Source organism: Amblyomma americanum, chromosome 3 (genome assembly GCF_052857255.1).
Source record: "Amblyomma americanum isolate KBUSLIRL-KWMA chromosome 3, ASM5285725v1, whole genome shotgun sequence".
NCBI classification, from domain to species: domain Eukaryota; kingdom Metazoa; phylum Arthropoda; class Arachnida; order Ixodida; family Ixodidae; genus Amblyomma; species Amblyomma americanum.
This window is the reverse complement of record NC_135499.1, coordinates 80,568,098-80,589,958: the sequence shown is the minus strand read 5'-3', so window position 1 is coordinate 80,589,958 and position 21,861 is coordinate 80,568,098. Positions and strand designations below refer to the sequence as shown.

At 47.0% G+C, this 21,861-nt stretch overlaps 1 protein-coding gene across 1 annotated transcript in view; it reads right to left on the bottom strand.

Moving 5' to 3' along the window:
• LOC144123105 (uncharacterized) overlaps positions 1-21,861 on the bottom strand; it is a 66,775-nt gene that overhangs the window by 11,866 nt on the left and 33,048 nt on the right. The window contains exons 7-9 of the mRNA XM_077656011.1: positions 15,566-15,838; positions 7,214-7,358; positions 5,802-6,062 (exon numbers count right to left, since the gene is read on the bottom strand). Coding sequence (XP_077512137.1) covers positions 5,802-6,062; positions 7,214-7,358; positions 15,566-15,838 — 679 coding nt within the window. The remainder of the gene's footprint in view (positions 1-5,801; positions 6,063-7,213; positions 7,359-15,565; positions 15,839-21,861) is intronic.

The following is a 21,861-nucleotide window of genomic DNA, read 5'->3' as shown; positions in this document are numbered from 1 at the left end:
GCACCAGTGGGGGATTGGAGACCGAGGTTGCTCTTCCCAAGTGACCTCTCTCAGCTAAGCATTAACTGAACAGCCACCAGCCACTTTTACCTACTGGTAGTTGCACGGAAGTAGTGGGCAGGCATCCTAAACGTATGCCACGGCCGTGGCTGATCACGGCAAAGTGGCAGAAAGAAGCCTAAGGCTATTCTTCTCCAGGAATATAATTGCCTGGCTTGCTTCAAGGACATCGAGAGATCGCGCCAATGGTGACCTTTCGGCCGCTCGCGAATATCCAGGGCGTTAAAAAGGCTCCTTTTTTTCCCTACGCCTCACTGATCGCATCCTTAAACGAAGCAGGATTTTGCTCTTTAGTTTCTCACGGACATAGCCGCTTTTGTTCAAAAGCTGGAAAATTTAGTAACTCGAATTTCTCGAACTTCTGACGTGCTTGCATGAAGAACGCCTAAATGCAATGACAGAAGACTGCCGGCTTGGTAAAGCGGAGGTGGAATACCTGGGACTCGTCATAGGGGGTAGGTCCCGATGTCCGCTCATAGCAAAGTTATATGCAATTCAGGAGTGCCTCCGGTTATTAAGAAAACAGACATACAGGCGCTCTTTTCAGTAAATGCCTACTACCACAGCTTCATTGCGAACTTCTCAGAGATTTCTAGTCCTGCGGCGGATAATTTAAGAAAGACAGAGCAGTTCGTGTGTTTGGGATAAGTCTAAAGAAAGCTCCTTTGCCGCTCTAAGGAGGTCGTTAATAAGTGTTGAGAGCTCCAGACTGTGACCGCCCTTTCGCCCTTCACTGCAATTACAGCGATAGGGGCATGGAAGGAGGACGGAAAAGGTTTGATGACCAAAAGAAGGCGTTGACTGTGCTGGTGGTTTGAGTGCGCGCACTCCAAGACCACAACGGCCTTGGCCGACAAGCGCACCAGTTGTAAGAACCCTCGTTGGCTCTCTGAAGTGGCGCTGGTCAGCTGTACATCCTACTGCTCAAGTGGCGTGTCTGATGCCTGTAAATGTGGTGGTTTAGCGTGAAACCACCAATATAGCGGGTGTTTCAGCGAACACATTCCAATTTATTCAAAAATGCCTTTCTGGGATGAAAAAAAAGGAGTTTGCGGCATATATAGTATCACCAGAGTTCGCGGACACCAGAAAACCGGTGAGTCGGCTTAAGTAGTAAGCTGGTTAACTATTTTTAAGAATTAAATTTTTAACTATAAGAGTTAGGCGCCCAGATTCAATGAGAGATCTGTAGCCAGCCGTTAGTAACAGCTCTATCAGTTTTTAGAATTTCGAAAACGCTATTACTCTCGCCGCTGTGGCTCGACAAAATTTCTCTGAATCGTGCGAAAATGAATGCACTTTCGAAAGCATGCAGGCAAGGCAACCTCTCCAGTGCACGTAACAAGTCGAAAAGCCAAATTTTGTCGAGCCACAGCGCCAAAGTTAATCGCATTCTCGAAATTATAAAAACCGATATAGCTTTAAAAACGACCGGCCGAGTCTACCGCGGAGGTAGTCGACGTGGCAGTGGCTTGAGATCAGTGCTCTGTTACTAAGACATAATAAAAGAGGAAAGCATCTACAATCCTAGAGGCTGTCAGAGCAGGGCAATTCTAGCCATAGGCCTCGAAGGCGCCTTTGATGTCAAACATATCATACTCAAAAAATTTACAGGACTGCAATTTTGATGTAAGGCCGTATAATTATATCCAGGGCACTTGAGACTGGGAAGTAGGGGCACACCGCAGGGAGCAGTCCAGTCCCCTTTGTTTTTCAACATTTCCTTATTAGGACTACCGAGTTGGCTGTAAAGCATACGTGGTTTCATATGCCCGCTGTATGCTGACGATCTTACGGTTTGGACCTCTGGAGGATCAACTGGGAGCATCCAGAAAAGATTACAATATGCGGTGGATATCGCGCAATAATACGCTAAGAGTTGTGGACTCCAATGCACACCCAACAAATCGGAGTTACTGATATTTAGGAAGAAAGGAGACTGCGACCCTGTTATATTCTCTGCTGGGGGGTGTCAAATTCAAAAGGTACCACAGGTCACTGAATAGACAATAAGAGCAAGAACGCAATGGCAACAACGCAATGGCAACAACACGATTGCAGGCAGCAACTGAGCAAGTGGAGAGAATGATTAGAAAGGTATCAAACCACAAGCATGGGCATTAACGAATGGAAGCCATAATGTTAATAGTCTTTTATAGAGGGCAGATCGCTTGCACAGCACCTTACCTGAAATGTAATAAAAGTGAGAGCAAGTTGGACGTCATAATACGCAAAGTATATAAAAACACTTGGTAACCCGGTCAACGCAGGAAAAGAAAAACTGCTAGTGATGGGCATTCACAAGGCTGCAGACAAAATTTTTGAAGGCCATTCGATATTGCAGAGGATACGGCTATCAGGAAGCCGGACAGGAAGGAATGCACTGGATAGATTAAGGCTCCCATGCGTTTGGTCTACGAAGGACAGAGAGGACTTGGAAGACTAACTTAGAAGCAGGATGTGCAGCGAATTCCCACAAATATGCACCCCGAATTGCGAAGAAAAGAAGAAGGACTAAGGCGAAGCCATGAGGAGAACATGAGGAGGGATGGAGGAGACTATTTACGTGGACGCGCCAGACTGGTAAACGGGATATCAACCACTGCGCGCATGGACGCGCAAGAGAAATTAGTTAATGGGGCATCAATTCGGCGCAAGGGAATCGCCTAGGCGGAGAATGCGGCGATTGCTTTAGCGATGGTTTTCCAGAAGGTGTCGCGTGTAATTACAGACTCCCAGACTGCATAACGTAGCTATACCAGAGGAAGGATTGGTAAACACGTAAACAGAATACTCAGAACTAAAGAGGATATTGACTTTAAATTCATAGTCATATGCACTCTAGCTCTCTTTTAGGATGCCGGAAAGGAAGGCGCTCTCACCGCTGCCCGTGAGCAATTACCCCTGGCCCCCCAACATTCGCAGGAGCATAACAATTGAGAGCCGCCTCTAAGCTATAGGGGATTAGTCTAACATTTGAGATTTATGAAGAAAGTATACGACCATCCGCATAAAATTCTAAACAGAGAGCAAGGGGTCATCCTAAGGAAAAACAATTAATACTTACATAAACCTCGTCAAATTGAGCTATATGCTTCCAAATTTATACAATCCATATTGCGCCTTCTGCAGTAAAGTGTCCAACTTATGGCAAATGGTATGGGCATGCCAGAAAAATGCATCTATACCAATAATCAATAACCCAACAGCTGATGACTGGGAGGCGGCGCTGTTCAGCTCACATCCGGAAGACCAGATTTTGCTGGTGAGCCAGGCAAGAGCGGCGGAAAAAGCCAGTGGGCTCCTGGAATGAGGACCCACCCAACCATTTTGTGCATTAAACGTTTTTTCTCTCCCTCCCCCCCCCCCCCCCCCTATCTCTCTCTATGCAAGGAGAAGAGCACGATGTATTATTCGTAAACCGAAAGCTGGCAGCCTGAGAACAGGCATACCGGGCATAAGAAAAACTGGACGGCGCAGTTAAGCTCCGCTGTGAGCATATGGCACAGTTGTTTTAATGGGTTAATGCCCATATATTCGGCATAGATCACGTATTGCCGGTAGTCCTCATACAGCCCTTTGCGCAGTTCTGCAGTAGTTAAGCGATGCGCCACTGCCTGCAATGGCAGGGGGCGCTATCGGTGGTGCCTGTGAGACCCAGCTTGCTGTTCCCGAGAAACCTTTCGCGACCAATCATTATTTGAACTGCCACCTGCGATGATTGGCAGTTTCCTCAGAATCCTGTCGGCAGCTTGCGATGATATCAAAAGGTCACGCGACTTGGGTGGACCATCTGCCACCTAGGAGTATGTCTCCATCCTACCGCGACCCATTTTTCGCTCACAACATCGACGACTATCAAGATGACAACGAAGCCGGATTTTCTGCAGAACAGGATCCTTATGGGAGGATTCTATTTACATAAACTCGGCTCAAGTACATTGGGCATGCTAGATACCCACACATGCGCTTTGGAAGCCAGGGTGGCGTAGTGTGCTACTTTTGTAACCTTTTAGCATCTTATATCCTAACAACTGGTATTTCTTTTAGGCTGGGCGCGTGCTGCCAAGCTATAGGTATGGGTTTGGTGCAGATCTGATCACTCACGCTCCCTTTCGATGATCATTGGAAGCTGCAGAAGCCATTCTGGCTGACATGTAGACAAGATGGTCTCGGATACTACCATTGATCGAGGTGCAACGATCAGCTGCGACGACTTCGTGGTACAACATGCGCTGTGTTTCGTCCCTTTCTGTTTGGCTTCGAGCCGTTGCGCTGGTTTACAAGGACTTCGTGGTGTCTTCTCTGTGAAGAGCTGTTGAGATTGTCTAACGAGAAATGCGCGCCAGAGCACCCGGAATCCGTGAGCTCATAATGTCGTCTTCCACTCGAGGGCGTGGTGCCGACGCCTGGCAGCGGAGGCGGGAAGAACATCGTATTAATGCGAAAGCCTTTAATGGCACATGCTAACTGTAGAACTCTAGCAGTAGACGCTTGTAGTAGTGTTCCCGGGTCGTGTGTTTGGATTGTCTTTGTGTTTTGTGTTAATTTATGTTAGTGAGGTTTGTGTGCTAGTGTTTGTGTCACGTAGGGTATATTAAATGTGCGTCTGTGTGGGTACACCTGTCTACTAGTCCATTCTTTCGGTCCGAGTGTTCTCCGGGGAGATCCGTGACAGTGTTGCGTAAGGGACGCGTGCAAGGGGTGCAAGAGGGCACCGGCCACATCTCCTGCTGTGGGCGGCTCCTCAAAACTTCACGAGTGACCACCTTATCGGAGGCTAGTGAAGTAGCTACATTCCTCCGCTAGAGAAGATGGGACAGTGGACCGCATGCTTTAACCGGCCGGATCGCCGGCTGTCGTCTGGTTTGTAGAACTGCTGTAACTATGTAAAATAAGCTTAATTTTCTTCAGCACCCAATGCCTCTCGCAATTAAGTTTCTGGCAGCCTCGTTCCTGGTCCGAACCTTCTACTCGACATGGGCAACAACAGCAGGTTCAATTTTCAATGGCGGCCTGTCTGGAGCCAGAGACTCCTAGCACACTCCGCTTTGTCAAAGGTTTAGCCACATCTAATACTTAGGTTCGAAAGGGATTGCCCGGTGGAAAACCACAGAACATTTTCGGTGGCCACAACAGTTTTCTTTATTTTTTTGACAGGGAACTCACACTAACAACAAAAATGTTGCGAGTAAAAAGATTTTTTTTAGTTACTGCAGAAAAGCACCACGTAGCAGAGAAAAGTAGTAAAGAAAAAACTACATCCTTTACTACATGCAAGAAAACAGCAAAATGTCCGTCCTTACTACAAAACAACCAAATAATTCGTCGTATGTTTGGCATGGTTCTGACTTTTTTTTTCTGGGTGGCATACTGATATACGATGTGGTGGCCAGTAACTATACAAGGATGGCTAAATCCTGCTCTGGTGGGAGAGCGCGATTGTCGCCTCTAGTCACCGGGATCCGGTCGTATCTTAGGCCTCGTTGTCAATTCCATCGGCACACTGTTCTTTTTTTAATCGCTAGACAATTGCGCGGCAGCAGGATTCACAAGGCGTACTCCTCCACGCGGGGCGGATGCTCTCTCTCTCTACGGCTTCGCTGCAAACCTGAACACCCTTCAGGTTAACTTCCCTACTTTCCACCTCCTGTTTATTTTTTCTCGGTTGCTCTTTACTTCGGGAAATTCACTGACATCCGGATGTCTGCATTCGACGGCGCGCCGAGACAACAACTCACCAGCTACGTGCGCCATGAGTTCTTCGGCCAACTCCTCGCCACGATTTTCGTGGCCTGGACGGAGCACGACAACAGCAGCGGGCAGATCACCCGCTTCTTCGTTCGCCACGCCAAATACAGCCGCCTCGGCAACGTCTGGGTGTTTCAGGAGGCAGTCCTCAAGCTGGCAGGAGCTCACTTTCCAGCTGAAGCAAACCAGGAGGCACTTGATCCGGTCGACCATGTAGAGCCGCCCGTTCTCGTCGTACATGCCGACGTCGCCTACGCATTGCACACGTTTTCAGCACGAACGTGCGTAACACCTAGAAGCTCCTAGGGACATATGTGATTTATAAAGCGAAAGGGTCGTTGTTCTTCAAACTATTTCTGGTCTATACTTATATACCATGTATACAAACCACAACACAGTCTGTATAGCCTGAGCACCTAATGAGATCTGTATCTTTCCAGCCTCCAGTGATTTGGATTGAATTGTATTTAGGCATATTTTGAGTTGACTATTTTATCAAAATGTAGTGCACTTGTATTTTAAAAATTACAGAAGATTACGATACCCGCTAATGTGAAATGTGAGCGCAGTTCTTGACGCCTGGCAGTTAGCGTGGTACGCTGCTAGCCATCCTCCGGGATCTTTGTTTGGCAGCCACCTTCCAGGTGGCGTTTCATTCTGCTACTTAGATAGCCGGCTACGCCGACGTCTAGGCAGACGCCTAGGCAGACACGGCAGACACGTCTAGGCAGACACGGAAGCCAAGAATTGGCTCCTAAAAGCTCCTAAGTAAATATTTATTGCAAGAACTCTGCAGATTCACAAAAATATGCGTTTTCGTAACATATGTCACGTTGCTTCCAAACCTCCGCGCTTCTGTTTTAAACCGAAAACCTCACTGGGGCTAGCTAAAGTCGATTTCGCCGTGCGTTTCTGGTTGTCCTCCAAGTGAGCCAGAGGTCAAGTGTGGCTATAAGTCTTACCATACGTATTCCACCATAGTGTCACGCCACTTGACCTTTTAGCTTTAGATTCGCCGGTAGGAGGCGGTAGAAGAGTCACGTGACAATCGCGTGATGTCGCGTGATGGAACCTGTCGTGAGCCAGTCTGGGGGGAATACATAGGCAGCAGCGCTCATTTGGTGACCAACCTCTCGCGATCAACCATTAACTGCCAGCTGCCAGGTTGACGGGGTGGCCGCGCTGCCTATCCATTATGCAGAAGGCACCCAAATGACGTTACAGACGCCGTTAAAGTCGCTATTATTTGGCGATGCATTGTTCTTCATTGGTGTAAAAACGGCAGGTATTCGTTCAGTTACGCAATGCCAAAATTTAGGGGCAATCGTTAAAATACACTACAGCCAACAGGCGTGAGTAGCGGAGACGTGGCGCTAAAATCTTTTGTTTCGACTATGCTTACCTGTATGGAACCAGCCTTGAGCGTCCAATGCAAGTTCAGTTTCAGCAGGCATGTTGTAGTAGCCTTTCATGACTGCAGGAGAATGCAGCAATACCTCGCCCTCCTTCATGGGCCCCAGTACTCTACCGGACTGCATGTCAATTACCTGGAAAAGTTTTATGCCCCACAAATGAACAGCCGTCCTGTTGTTCTCCAGGCATAGGAATCACGCCCCTCCAATGAGATAGGCCAAGATTCGCGAAGCATAAGAAAATCAGCAGCACGTAATTTTGTCAATAATAAATAAAAGGTACATAGATTCAAATAAGAGCGCTTGAGCACAGATTGATGTGCCGAATAGCTCTAAAACGCCCACTATCGCAAATTGTCATGCAAACCGTGCAGACGTCATATAATTTTACCTGCATCGAACTTGCATACAGATTGTGATATCGGTGTAGTCCCAGTAGTCGGTGCTTTCTGGTTTGATTTGGTTTGGTTTACGGGCGTTCTACGTCCCAAAGCGATTCAGGCTATGAGAGACGCCGTAGTGAAGGGCTCCGGAAATTTCGACCACCTGGGGTTCTTTAACATGCACTGACATCGCACAGCGCACAGGCCTATGGAATTTCGCGTCCATCGAAAGTCAGCCTCCGCGGCCGGGATCGAACCCGCGTCTTTCGGGTCAGCAGCCGAGCGCCATAACCACTGAGCCACCGCGGCGCGCTTGTCGGTGCTTTCTGAAAAAAAAAAAAATGTTTAGTACAACTGGGAGGACGATGAGAAATGGAAACCGGGATTGAATATAGCTCTGCCAGCAAACGTTCAGCTCCTTTTATCTCATTGTGAGATAAATGGTATGTAGAGAAGAAAGATGAAAAAATTAGTTGGAGAAAAAAATGTTTACACTTCTCGGATCACTCGAGTCCGAGAAGATCACCCGAGTCCGAACCAAGTGCTTGAACCGTTACATTTTCGCGGATGAAGTGCTAATTCTTGGTTCCTCGCGATTTCGCCACAATGGGCATTTTCGCCACTTTCAATTACCTCTGCAAAGATATATATTGAAACTAATTTCGGTAAAACTTTACCGCACTTTTGCTGAGAAAATCAATACAAATCGTGTTCACATCCCACCAACCTAAAGTATGCGCATATGTTTCAGATAGTTATTTCTACTCACCGGTCTACAACTTCGATAAATGCCTGATGCCGGTACTTTGACCTTCAAGATCAGCCAATGTCAAAACAGGACTAAGTCGATTTCGCTACGGTCTAGCTATGTTTCTGAACATAGTACATGTCACATTATCAACCTTTAGTTTGGATTATGAGCTTGAACCATTTGTTAATTATGCAGTGATGCCGACTAATTACGGGTCCGAATGAATTGCTGATTGCAATTACATATAAATTAAAACTTAGTGCTATAGCATATAGTCATATGCCGTTGGAAAGCTTAGGTCAAGTCTAAATTCACTGTGCTAGCTAGCAACCCGCCTTATCGTTAATGAGTCAACCGCAATTAAATCCAAACTTGACGCTATAGAATCGAGTCATATACCGCTGGAAAGCTAAGGTCAAGTGGGGATTCATTGTGACAGCGACCCGAAATTGTAGCGTTCATTAGGCAATTGCGAGTAACGCCAAAACCAATGATAACCACAGACCTAACCCTCTGTTAACTAAGTTTAGGGTTCAGCCACTGCAAATAAAAAAAATCAAATTGCGACGGGTTCAGCATGAATCACAAAATTGACTAAGGGGTTTCATTTTGCTGATAAACGGATTCCCTTTTGTCTGCCTGCAAAAGAGCTTTACAAGACAAAGTATACGCCATGATCACACCAAACTCCACGTGAACATCAACTCTTTTTTTTTTCATTCGAGCACTAACCGTGAGGCATTGCTTCGGCCTGCTGCACATGTAGAAAGTCGTGCAGCTGTTTTCAAGCAGGAACTAGAGCGGGATTGCCCACACAGCGCCAGGTCATTATGTTGAAACTTCCGCCAGAAGACGGAGGTTTCTTCGCGTCCAAACACTGGCTTCAAAGCGAGTGATAATTATGCGCTGTCTTCTATCGGGAAATGCTGCATGAGTCATATCGACAATGATTTCACAGACAGCATTAATTGCGTCTCAAAACGAAATCAGTGGTTGCTGTCTGGGAAATCATTGTCGATATGACTCATGCAGCAATGATTATGGGGCAAGCTGGAGACAAAAGTCAACTACACTATAAGTTTCTGTTTAATGATTGCGCAGGAGAACGTGCGAAGTGATGAAACCGAAGTCTCGAAAAAGACACCTTGCAAAGTAATTAGGAAAAACAATCTGCTACAAAGATCACGCGCCTGGAATCCCGTTCCTATAAATGCCAGACGCACTTCTCTGTCTACAAAAACTGCGCAGATGGGTGCGACGCTGTCTTTTTATTTTATTCAGTTCCGTTATCGCCGCCGGAACACGATGCAGTTGCTTTGCGCGGATTTTTTATCATTGTACTATCGTGATCAATGTATTACGGGATGCGTGTTCTCAAAAAAGTTTATTGCAGCTCTAAATTGGGACACAGACAAGCGGTATGATCACCTGTGGGGAGAAAATGCGCGTTCCCTCCCATCTTGACTCATATCAGGTGACTTCATTACATGACAGCCCCTAAATAATTATTTTCCCGCACACTGGCGTCCCGTAATCCTCTGCTCGTGGTAGTACATAAGCGAAACCAAAGACTTCACGATGCGCTTTAAGAACACCACAATGACGTGTGAAATGAGAAAGTAACACGAATGCAATCGCCGAGCATGCAAATGAAAGTAGCCAGGAGAATACCTAAGACGAAGGCAAGGTACTCTCAACGAAAAAAAAAAATGTTTCATCCTCCCTAACCATCCAGTCACTTCCCATCCCGACGACGCCTAACACTCCAAACAGGAACGGTGGCACCTTGCATCCGTTTATGCAAAATGACTAAAAACGCCAGGTGCTACAAAACCCGAATCGTTACGTTCAGTCGCTTCAGTGCGAGCAAGGAAGCCCTAGATCTCCCGAGATGTCATTTGTTTATGACCATGGCCAGTGACCTGAGAACCACATCAGGCATGATTTGTTAGTGGACGGTTCGCGGTCAAACAATACACTACGCTTGCAATCAGTTTGAGAAAACAAGGGAAGGGAAAAGTGGAGCTCGTTATGACATACATGGTGGAAGCCAACTATCACAGAAGCCAAGGAGCATAGGGGATGTGTTTATTCCTTAAATTTGGGGTGTACATCAATGGGAGATTCGTAGCGTAATTATTTAAAGATAATTGATTGGAAAGCGGAAGAAAAACAACCGTATGGCGCGGGTGGGATCCCAACCCACTACCTCCGAATCTCGCGCCCGGTGCTCTACCCACTCAGCTAAGGCGACGGCCGCCTAAGCTTCTGTTTATGCAGCCAATCAGACAGCCGTCGCCGCAGCTCAGTTGGCAGAGCACCGGACGCAAAATTCAGCCTATTTGGCAGCAGTCGCAGTGGATGAGATGGTAGATAACCGCTCGAGAAATTCGGAGGTATTAAGTTCGGATTCCACCAGCGGCCTGTGGTTGTTTTTTGTCATCAATCATATTTAAATAATTACCCTATTAATATCCCACTGATGACATTCACAAATCAAAGAAGAAAACATCCCCTATGCTCCTTGGCATCGGTGACTATTGGCTTCCGTCGTCTATAACTAGTTTGTTCCCCGAGACGCGACCAGAGTGCTTCGGAACTGTTGTGATTACACGTGGCACGTTATACGATGTTGGAGATTTTTTCGGTGTTTTGAGCGCCTTGATCTCGAAAGATATTTGAATCGATGTCTAACAGCGCCACTAAGAGCGGCAGCTATGCTGGTCTCGTCTCACGTTGGCTGTACTTGCGGTTACCACAGCCGCTCAGTTGTGCTCTGTTCGCGACCAAAATTTATCCCCTGAAATCGTCTCTTTTGGAAGCCTTCTCTCGTCCTTCTGCCTTCCGGATTTCCGTTCCGCGTATGACGTCTAGTGGAGGTGACAAGTATGCAATTGACACAACTTTGGTGTAAAAGTTCGTGAAGCCCAGCAGAGTTTCGTCGCCCCTCAAGCTACAACCATACCGTAGAGCCCCAGACTGTGACTCACGCCGCAGCGTCGCCTTACTCGAGGCATATGGTCAGCCGTCGATTAGACCGTTATTTAACACCCGAAAAGCATCAATATCAGGAACACCCCACTTATAACCGACACACAAGCTGCCATAATGTGACACCTGAAGGACCACACAGAACCACTTCCACTGCTGTCACTGTGTTGACCCCGGACACTTCCTTGGAACACGCCCGTATGCGGTGGAGAGTTCGTGGTTTCTGTTCTGGCGTGCCCCGATCACGCCCCGGACAGAAACACCGAGAAAGCAGACTTCATACGCTGAGAGGATTAGATGTGAAACCGTACAGGTCGACATCGACGTATAACTTACGCCTTGCGCCGAGCCGCAGTTACGGAGCGGCTGAAAAATTTTGAGGTAAAGTAGCTCTCTGGCGAAACGACGAATACGCCTCAAGAATGACGACGCCATGCGCTGGGCAGAAGACTACGACGACACGACCCAGCAAAGAAGCAACGGCGCTGTTCAATTCTTCCATAGTTCTTCAAGACTTTTCTCGAAGCAGTTGTCTGTCTTGTCTCTAATTTTTATTTTTGCCCTTCCAACCAGTTTTCACCGTAGAGGCAACAAAGATCCGTTTGAGCTCTCTCCTGTCACTCTTCGACACAAGAGAGAGGGTGTAAAGAGAATGCCAGGAGGTTAACCCAAAGAAAGCATTGGTCTGCTACACCGCTTCGGGAGAAAGAAACTGGAACACATGATGCGAACAAGCGAAAAAGAACTGCGTTAATAGCAATCATTGAAAGTTAGGAAATTTGAATCGCAGTACTATTTTGGGCCGCCGCGCTGGCTGAGTGGTTATGGCGCTCGGCTGCCGGCCCAAAAGACGCGGGTTCGATCCCGGCCGCGGTGATCGAATTTCGATGGAGGCGAAATTCTAGAGGCCCGTGTACTGTGCGATGTCAGTGCACGTTAAAGAACCTCAGGTGGTCGAACTTTCCGGAGCCCTTCACTACGGCGTCTCTCATAGCCTGAGTTACGTGGGGACGTTAAAACCCCTTTTGTGAACAAGGCCCCCGTAGCCGGGGCCGAAACGTCGTCTTTTTAACGATTGGTCGGCGCTTGAAGATTTTCCGCCATAAAACCCCTATAAAACCAAACCAAGTAATGTTTTAATCCCCGATAGGCACTTGAACCGTACCTTGATAGAAGGCATGATGGAGGCAGTGAAAGAAGGAAGGAAAAAGGAGGCGCCGTAATGGAGGGCTTCAAGTTATTTTCGACTACATAAGTTTTTTGTAAACCGAGCATGGGTGTCTTATGCATTTCAGTAACATCGAAATGGAGCCCGTATTTAAGCCTGCGTCATCGTGCTGAGCAGCTTATAGCGCTAGCCGATGAACCGCACCGACGGGTAGAGATGAGTTGGAAAATGAAGAGAGTGAATTAGCCAAGTAAGAAATTTGCGCGCGATAAAGTCATGGCCTATCTCGTGGGCGCGATGCCCTGAAGAGACCAAAAACTGCTTGGCCTCCTTTCAGAACCGCGGATCACTCCGGCCACAGACAAACTCATCTCCAACAGCAGCAGATAATTCCTGGCATAAAGCATGGCGACTAGCTCTCGGTGCTCAATGCAGGTTAGCACAAATTTCGTGTTGTGATGTTTCATCAGATTTGCAGCCAGCACTAGCAGGGCTTTCAATGCAAAGGAATGGGCAAGAGATTTTGATTGAGAGAGAAGTAGCGTACCGAGGAAACTTTTGATCCAGGTGGAAGCTTTGCTCCATTGAACATCATCATGTTCAATATTCTCGGACAAAAAGTTTGAATCTTGGAGTATTTTAATATACTGTTATGGAAATATTAAAGGTAATGGTCCATTCTTTCTACGCGTGGCAAAATCATTCTTTTAAAGATTTATCTTCGCTCACATCGAGCAGTTAAAGGGACACTGAGGGGAAATTGAAGTTGGCTTGTATCGATAGAATACCAGCTCCTGATCAAAAGCGCCGCTCTTACTGAAAACAAAGCTCGTGTAAGGTAGAAAAAAGCGAGAACCAAGATACATGTATCGCCACCACATGCCAATCTCGCAAGTACAAGCGTTGTGACGCCATAGGTCAAGAGACGCCACCTTGGAGGAATTTTCTATCCTTCTTGGTTTCGCGAATCTCTGAGGCCGACAAAGGTAGGTTGCGCAGATCAATATTGAAGTAAGTTTTGTTTTAAAACCAATAGTGCACTTTTATGACACAAGGAAGGCAGGCAAAAGACAACCTGAATGTTGGAAGCAAAGAAAACGGATGCTTGGCGGCGCCACAGGCGGCCAGGAGAGTTTCGGTTTGTTATGGCGCTTCGCGTCTATGAGCTTTGCGTGCCCCGTGGTTTTGTTTTTGACGCGCTTCGATTTACAAGTGCCGAACAGCAGAGGAACTCCAAGTGCCGTTTCAAGTGCTAGTTAACCTTTGAAGGAGCCTGTTAAGGCTTGTCAGATGATCGTCACGGTCGATGAAAAGCTATGATGGCACGATGGTCGGTGATCGTACAAGGCTGCACTGTAACTTGAGCCGTCGTAGCGGAGCGGTTGCGTTTCCGCCTCAAACGCCGAAGGCCCTGGTTCGATTCCGAACCTCGGCACCGGACTTCTTTTCTTTTATTTAGTGAGGGGGCGGGGGGTTTCAGTGGCTCCCATGGATGCCGCCGCTGAATACGTTGGTTAGCGGTTAAGCGCAGGCTCTGTTAAGGCAGCGTTTATGCTGCGGCGAGGCGCGCGCGCACCCTGCACGGCGAAGTCACGTCGGTCAAAGCGAGACCCTCTATACTCCAACTGCGCTTGACCGCCGACGCGTTCGGCGGCTTCGGCGCACTCTAACCGAATTGGCGGGGAGATTGGAGCATGTATCTATTTCGCGCCGAGTGCGCCAGCCGCCGCCGGCCCGGCCAGACTGATTCGGCTCGGCGGCGAGGTGCGCGTTATATTCAATAGCTGCGGCAGTTCCGCGGAGCTGTTCTTATCGAGCTCGGCTATTTTAATCCATTCACAGTACTTATCTGAAGGTACATGCAAGTTGGTGAGAGAGCCAGATCCAGTGGACCCGTTGGATCAAGCGGAAGCCGTTGAAGCGTCGTGCGCCGGTTTTGGTTTCAAGCCGCCGACTTTAAATGCGACCGCTCTCGAGCACCCATTTGTTTTTTGTGGCAAAAAATAAATAAATAACTTGGCCCATGCAACCGTAGGTGACCTCGACGCTGCGTGCTGCGCCGTGCAACCACTCCGTTCAAGGAATCACAATCCGTTGGCCCCAAAGCGCCGGCCAGCCTCCGATGGGCGCCACGCACCCGTCGCGACACCCCGCACTGGGGTTATGATATTTAGTTTGCAACGGCTGCTGTCTGAGGAAGGGGGAAACCACCCGCCGGCGCCTAACCTAACCGTGCTGCCTCAAAAGCATCGCACGCTCTGTGGGGCGGAGGTCGCTGAAATGCAGGCCAGAGTTTTTGCGAGAACTACGTCGTCGGGTTCGGGAACGGGATCCATCGTAACGCTGGCAAGACGCCGGTGCAAACGTAAACGAAGCGACGGTGGCGACCCCCGATAGATGACTTCAACGTGCGGCGGCGGTAGCTTTCATTTCGGCAGCTTCTAGACCGCACCGCTAGCCGCCAGAAACACGGAGTCTCCGTTTACGTCACGTTTCACGTCACTCCGTTCTGTGTCGTCATGAGAGTTCTCCGTGTCGTCATAAGAGCTCTCGAGTTTGAATCAGAGCGGCGGGGAAAAATGTTTCAACTTCGAATCCAAATTTCTTTGAAATAAATGCATCTTTCTCTCCCGGACAAGCGTCAACAAAGCCATGAAATGCCGAACTATCAGATATTGCTAACAAAAAAATTTTGATAGGGTTCTCCTCAGTGTCCCTTTAAGGCTACCTTAGAAAACTAACAAGGATCGTTATAGACGGTAGTATAACCGTTAATAGCAAAAACTGCATGCTTGTCTACAGGATATGTGCTGATATATTAATTGTGATAGTCGAATTTTTCGATATGTGAAAAAATTTCGGTCACATAATCTTTCCCGTTGAAAAGTGTTGTCCAGAATTGCTGCATATGTTCGAAAAGAAGACATCACAAGCTTTGTCGTCAGAACGCTCGTCACCAGAACAAAGGCTATAATTCACTCCTGTGATGAAAGTTCAAGCTCCTGCCATCCTTTTCCTTGCATGCTTCTCCGTGAAAGCGCACACTCACCTTGATCCTGGTACCGGGCACTGGAAACCCGACGTTGTCGTAGGCGCACTCTCCTCGAGGCGGCACAGCCACGAAGCCAGTCTCGGTGGTTCCGTAGGCGTTGCGGAACACCAGGGGTCGCAGCGTGGCCGTGATCTCCCGGGCGGCGGTCACGGTCACGGGAGCACCAAAGAGCACCACGCTCCTTAGCGACGGGGGCGGGCCGCAGCCGCGCTTCTCGACTTGCCGCGCGATGGACAACACGCGAAACTGCGGACTGGCGAACCACGTCACCTGCGCCACACCATTGAAGTTTTATGGTTTATGGAGGTTTAACGTCTCAAAGCGAATCAGGCTATGAATGACGCCGTAGTGAAGGTCTCCAGAAATTTCGACCCCCTGGGGTTCTTTTAGGCACACTGACATCGCACAGTACACGGGCCTCTAGAATTTCGCCTTCATCGAAATTCGACCGCCGCGGCCGGTACCCCATTGAAGATCGGGTGCATTCATGCTGAACAAAACCACGGATGAAAAGTGCCACTTTTGCGCCGCCCACCATCGGCACAAAATCAGTTGCTATGACAGTAATGTCGGCGTTTACCGCAATTTTATTATTGCTCTGAAGGAGAATTTAGGTGGGCTCGGTGGCTTTGCCACAACAAAGTCGTCTAATCCACTCGTCTTCGCCATGCAGGTATTGTCACCTTTCATCATCTGCGTCATGCTCCCTGGCATCTTATGCGTTCTCTGGACGACCGCGATAGAGCATTGGCCCTTGCGCGGCGCGGGTTACAGAGGTACAGTCTAGAATGCAGGCAGAAACACCCCCTTTCTCTCAATAACGGCTCGAAACAACTGCATCGTCCGTCCCGATTGGTACGCCACATCGTCAGCGACTACATTCAACGTGCTAACTGCAAGTTAGCATCGACCATCCCCGGGACTCATGGACCGGGTGGCTGTGCCACAATGCATTTTCTAATACACTTGCTTTTGTCACACTGGCTGGTGGTCATTACAGTTCTTTTTAAAGAAAACCAGTAGCTTTTTGGCAAAGCTCCTGAGCCCTCAGTGTTACCTCCACGTTGTCATGTTGTTCGGGCCCTTGATACTCACTCCTTTGTAGTGACACTCAGAGCAACGCTGGTCCCGTTAAGCTAGGCGTTATTCTCGATGAACTAAAAATATATCTTCTGGCCGGTCCAAATTAGTTAATGAAGTGCAGGAGCTGAATAGGTAACTGCTTTAATGGAACAAAATATTGCTGATTTGACCAAACATCTCAGCGCTTTAGAAACACACTGCGAAAGTCGGTCTACATTGCGCAACTCCTAGAGGCTATCCAAACCACTGCAACCGAAACGACTCGTCAGCTACTATGCTCACTATGCGTCAATTACTATAACACGTCGAACTTATAAATTGTTTAGGTGATAATTCGTACTTTACTACTGACATTAATAATTGGTTTATGTTATAAGCCACCTCGCAGTATTCCCTTCTTCGCTGCCTTCGCAACATGCTAAATAAACTGGTTTCAAAGAACCCTAAGGCACATATCCTCGTATTTGTGGATTTCAACTACCCGAATATCGACTGGAGCCTACAACCTCAGGCCATGGCCAGTCAGGAAGGCCCGAGAAAATTCGCTTATATTTTTCTTTACTTTGATTTGAGCCAGCTAGTAGCTGAACCGACAAGTGTCACGGGAGAAGCAGCTAACACTGTGGACCTCATACTGACCGGTCATCCGAACACCTTACAAACCCTTGCATACCTCCCAGAAATCAGCGACCATAAAGTAATTCCCACCCCTTTCGACTTCACACCTGCCTGAAAAAGAACTTCCCAAAAAACTATTCGGCTCTACGGCAAGCGAACGTACTACTCAATCGGCAATGAACTAACGTCTTGTCAGTGTTTGAAACTGTCCCTCATACCAGAAGTGCAAATGAAAGCTGGACACTCTTCATACATTAAATAGACAAAATAAGCACTAAATACGACCCAACATGCAGTTTTAGGAACTGCATCTAGAAGCCCTGGTTTACCAAAACACTTTAAATGCTCGAAAATGCGAAAAAAACGCGCATATCGCACAGTTAAGAGAAAATGAAGCCCAAACGCGTGGAAAAAAATACCACGAAGCTGAGCATGCATACTTGGCAGCGACTGTAAATGCTAAGCACTCCTTCTAGGCAGTAGACCTGCCAAAAATGATATTCGGTAGCCCCAAGAATTTCCGGTAACTGATAAACCCAAAGAAAACGCGCGCTTTCACCGTCAATAATAATCTGAGTGTTCCAATGACAGACTCCGAATTGCAAGCGCATTTACCGCTCCTTTTTCATTCGTTTTCACGAACAAATCTCAAGTGCGCTTTCTACATTGGTTTTTGTTTTTACCACAGCCACGGAACCCATAACGTTTAGCAGTAGCGGAATTTCGTGCATAATTGATGACATAAAAATTTAATCCGCAACCGGCATATATGCTATCAACTCAAAAAGTTTGAAGAACACTAAGCTACTTTGCTCTATTATTTTTTATTCACTTTTTTCACGTTCCCTCTCTGAAGGAACCATGCCAGGTGACTGGAAAATGGGAAAGATCGTTCCCGTCTACAAAACAGGCATTACTAATTTACCTCTTTACTATCGCCTAATTTCATCAACAATTGTACCCTGAAAAATCATGGAAGACGTTATTTTCAGCCAAATCATGCAAATCTTAGGATTTAATAACTTCTTCCACTCGTCACGGCATGGATTGTTCAAGTGCTTTTCGTGCTAAACTAAACTAGCCATTTTTCTTCATGACATTCAGCCAACCTTGATATTAATCTACAAACTGACGCCATATTCCTGAACTTCGCTAAAGCATTCGACAAACTACCTCATAAACACTTGCTTCTTAAACTTTCCTAGCTGAACCTGCATCCACGCACCATCGCTTGGATTAAAGAATTCTTCACGCATCGCTCTCAGTCTGTCTTCATTAATAACTAACACTTCAGCCCGCTTCTAGTCACCTCCCCCATGCCGCTGAGCTTCATATTCAGTCATTTGTTATTGCTTATTTATATTAACGGCTTTCCCCAGCACGTATCTTGTCATACCCGCTTGTTTGCTGATGACCACATTATTTATCGCCCAGTCACTAACTCTTCTGACCAAGAATCCCTATCGGATGACATAAATCATGTGCAAAACTGGTGTTTGCAGCGGCTGATGGCAATGAACATTAACAAATGTAAGTATAATTCTTTTCACTGGCGTCGAAATCCTTTTGTTTTCCAATAAACGTTTTCTAACTCCGGAGTTGACTTCGTTCAGTCATACAAGTACTTAGGTATCCCCATTGCTAATAATTTTCCCTGGGATTTGTATGTGACTAACGTGACATCATTGGCTAATAATACTCTTAGTTTCTTGAAATATCACCTGCCGGATGCCCCTCAACATGTTAGCCTACAAGCATGCATTTCACTCATCAGAACTAAATTATAATACGCATCGGCGATCTGGAAACCTATTTACGCATATTTAACAAACGACTGACAACCTTTACAAAACAGAGCCACCAGATTCATTCACTCCTCTTACTCATACTACGTTAGCATGATCACTAAAACGGCATTAAAATCATTGTCGATCCGAACAAAATGCGACAGCAGAGTTTCGTATGTACAACAACCAGTGAAATCATTAGTGTGCCACGTCAGGAGCAAAAGTCTTCAATTTTTGTCTAAACACAAGTCATGATCAATTTGCACGTTATGCAAACTAATGTACCCGCACTGATAAACAAATGTAAAAAAACTGGAGGCTGCACAAAAGGTTTAAACCTGCCCTTGTAACCTCTTTATAAGCTTATTGGTCCGCGTGATTGCGTGAGTAATGAAGACCACATTTCATCCCTGCCTGTACGAGGAAACGATTTTGGAGATTATTACACTCGCCCAACTTGCGTAATGCACCATGTCTGTGCTGACCGGTGGCATGCTAATGTTTCATAATTCTTGCGTTGTTTTTATTTTTTTTTAAGAAAAGATCGCTATGAAAGCGGAAAGACGAGTTTTCTTCCGTAAGTATTATTAACCGAAGGCATGTACATGCGCACGTACTTTTGAAACGAGAATGTTAACTCTTTCACTTTCAGCGTCAAAACTGCATCTACTAGGCGCTTTAAATTACTCCTTTCCTTCCGTTTTAAGTATAGTTCCTTTTTAAGAGGCGTGGACGATACTTCGGTGTTGAGTACGCATGTGGACTGTATGCCAAAGTGGACATTGTTTACCTAATATATTAGTATTTAAAGTGCTCCGATATGCTAAACTTCTCTAATTGATTTCTTTTTAATCATTGCTTTTAGGGCGCAAGGTTAAGTGGCCACATTCAAGGCCGTGAACATCGAAAGTGCTGCCATATTCAAAAATTTCCGAGTCAGAAACATGTTTCGCGATACCGAACGCGAAAAGGACGCCAACCAACGCCCCTTAAGTTGACTTGGACAAAGTGCACTTTTGTTAAATGGCTTTGCTGAGTCTAGTGGCACCACTTCAACAACTTCGACGTATTCTAAGTCATAAAACTTTAGCCATTGCTCTTTTTGCCTGTTAAACGTTCACGACGAACTGACAAGAGTAGGGAAATGAAGGGCTCGTTACGACATGCGTACTAAGGAAGCCAAAGTCACCCGAACCAAGGAAAGCATAGGGGAATGCTGTTTGTTTGTTTTGCTGACCAATGAGAAATGAACAGCTTAATGAATCTATTTTTGTGAACTCACGGAATAAAACGTTGGATAAAAAAACACCACATACCGCGAATGTGATGCGCATCCAAGACCTCCGTATATCGTTAACGATGCCCACCCAACTTAGCTATACTGGTGGCTGTCCAATCTTGTATAGGTTGCTCTCGTGTACACACTCAAGGTTGTTACACGACCCATAAATACCCCCGAAAACACAAGGTTCAACAGCCGCACAATATTTGGCGCACATTCGGAAAGCTGGCATGGCGCGAAGGGAACCACGCCCGTGGGTGCCGTCGATGATTCTAGAACCATGGACAAACAAACCCATGTTTCTGATGGAGAGTGCGTAACACTGTGTGTGTTGAGTGAGGCCCTCTCCACTTCACTCGCTCGCGGCAGCGCAGAGTCCGAAAGAGAGTCGCATTCTCAGGAAGCCACTCTCCACGCCTGAGCAATGGCGATGCGCTCCCGGCTAGAGGGTGAGAGAGCAATTGTACTGCTGATACTGTGTATGTTCGCGCCTGCCTTGGCGCGAATAAACGAACAGACGTTGCGCGTCCTGTACAGAAAGGACATTGAGCGCTTTCTGTCAGCCGGCGGCCTAGGTCAAGCTTCGGAAGAAACGTGCCCGGCGGCTCCCGGGAAACACGCCTGTCGTCATGCCACAGACATGCAAACGAGCAAGAGAAAGTATGCGGAACGGCCCATCGGGAAGCTCCGGTCGTTGGAGGGCCGCAGTGTTCGGTGAAAAAATTTTGCTGTGTTTTGTTTTTCTCTCTTTCGTGTTTTAGTGCACTTTAGGTGCAAGACGTTTCTTGTATTGTAGCCTCTCTGGAGTTTCTTCGCATGTGTCGCATCGTTTTGTAATCACTTTGAATGTGTTGTTACGAGTGATTTAACTTGCTCTGTATCGTCACTTTGCTGTATAAAGTATTTTTTTGTGTGTGAACATTTGACTCCAACCAGTTCTGTGGCTTGCGACCTGCGAAAGCTAGGCACCAAACGACCACCCAGACCCCTTGTCATTTGGTAGCTGGTTTCTGGCTGAGCTTTCCACGCTGAGTGGAGGACGTCTCCTTTGAGACAGAGGCCGCTACCGCCACACGCTCTAATGATGTCTGGGAGCGCTCGCGACAAGTGGGGCACAGGTAATAAACAGCCGCTGCCAAAGTTCAGATGGTACCGCACCGTATGCGGCATACAAAGGTCGTGGGTTCGGATCCAACCGGCGGCATGTGGTAGTTTTCTGCGACTTACTAATCAATTAGTTTTAAGCATAAAATTATTACCTTGCTAATTTCACACTGATCAACACTACAAGAAAAAATTCCCCTATGTTTTCCTTGCTTTCGGCCACCTCTGGCTTCCTTCATATGTATTTCCACAATGGTTAATTGCAAGCCATATATTTAGCAACCCTTTCTTAGATCTTGACACAAGTCAAAAACATCGCCACGGCGATTTACTAATTGATATTCCGATGTTATTGCCGTTGCGTCACTCTTCACCATTTGCAAGCAACCACTCGTTCTTGTAAGGTTAGCCCTCGTCAC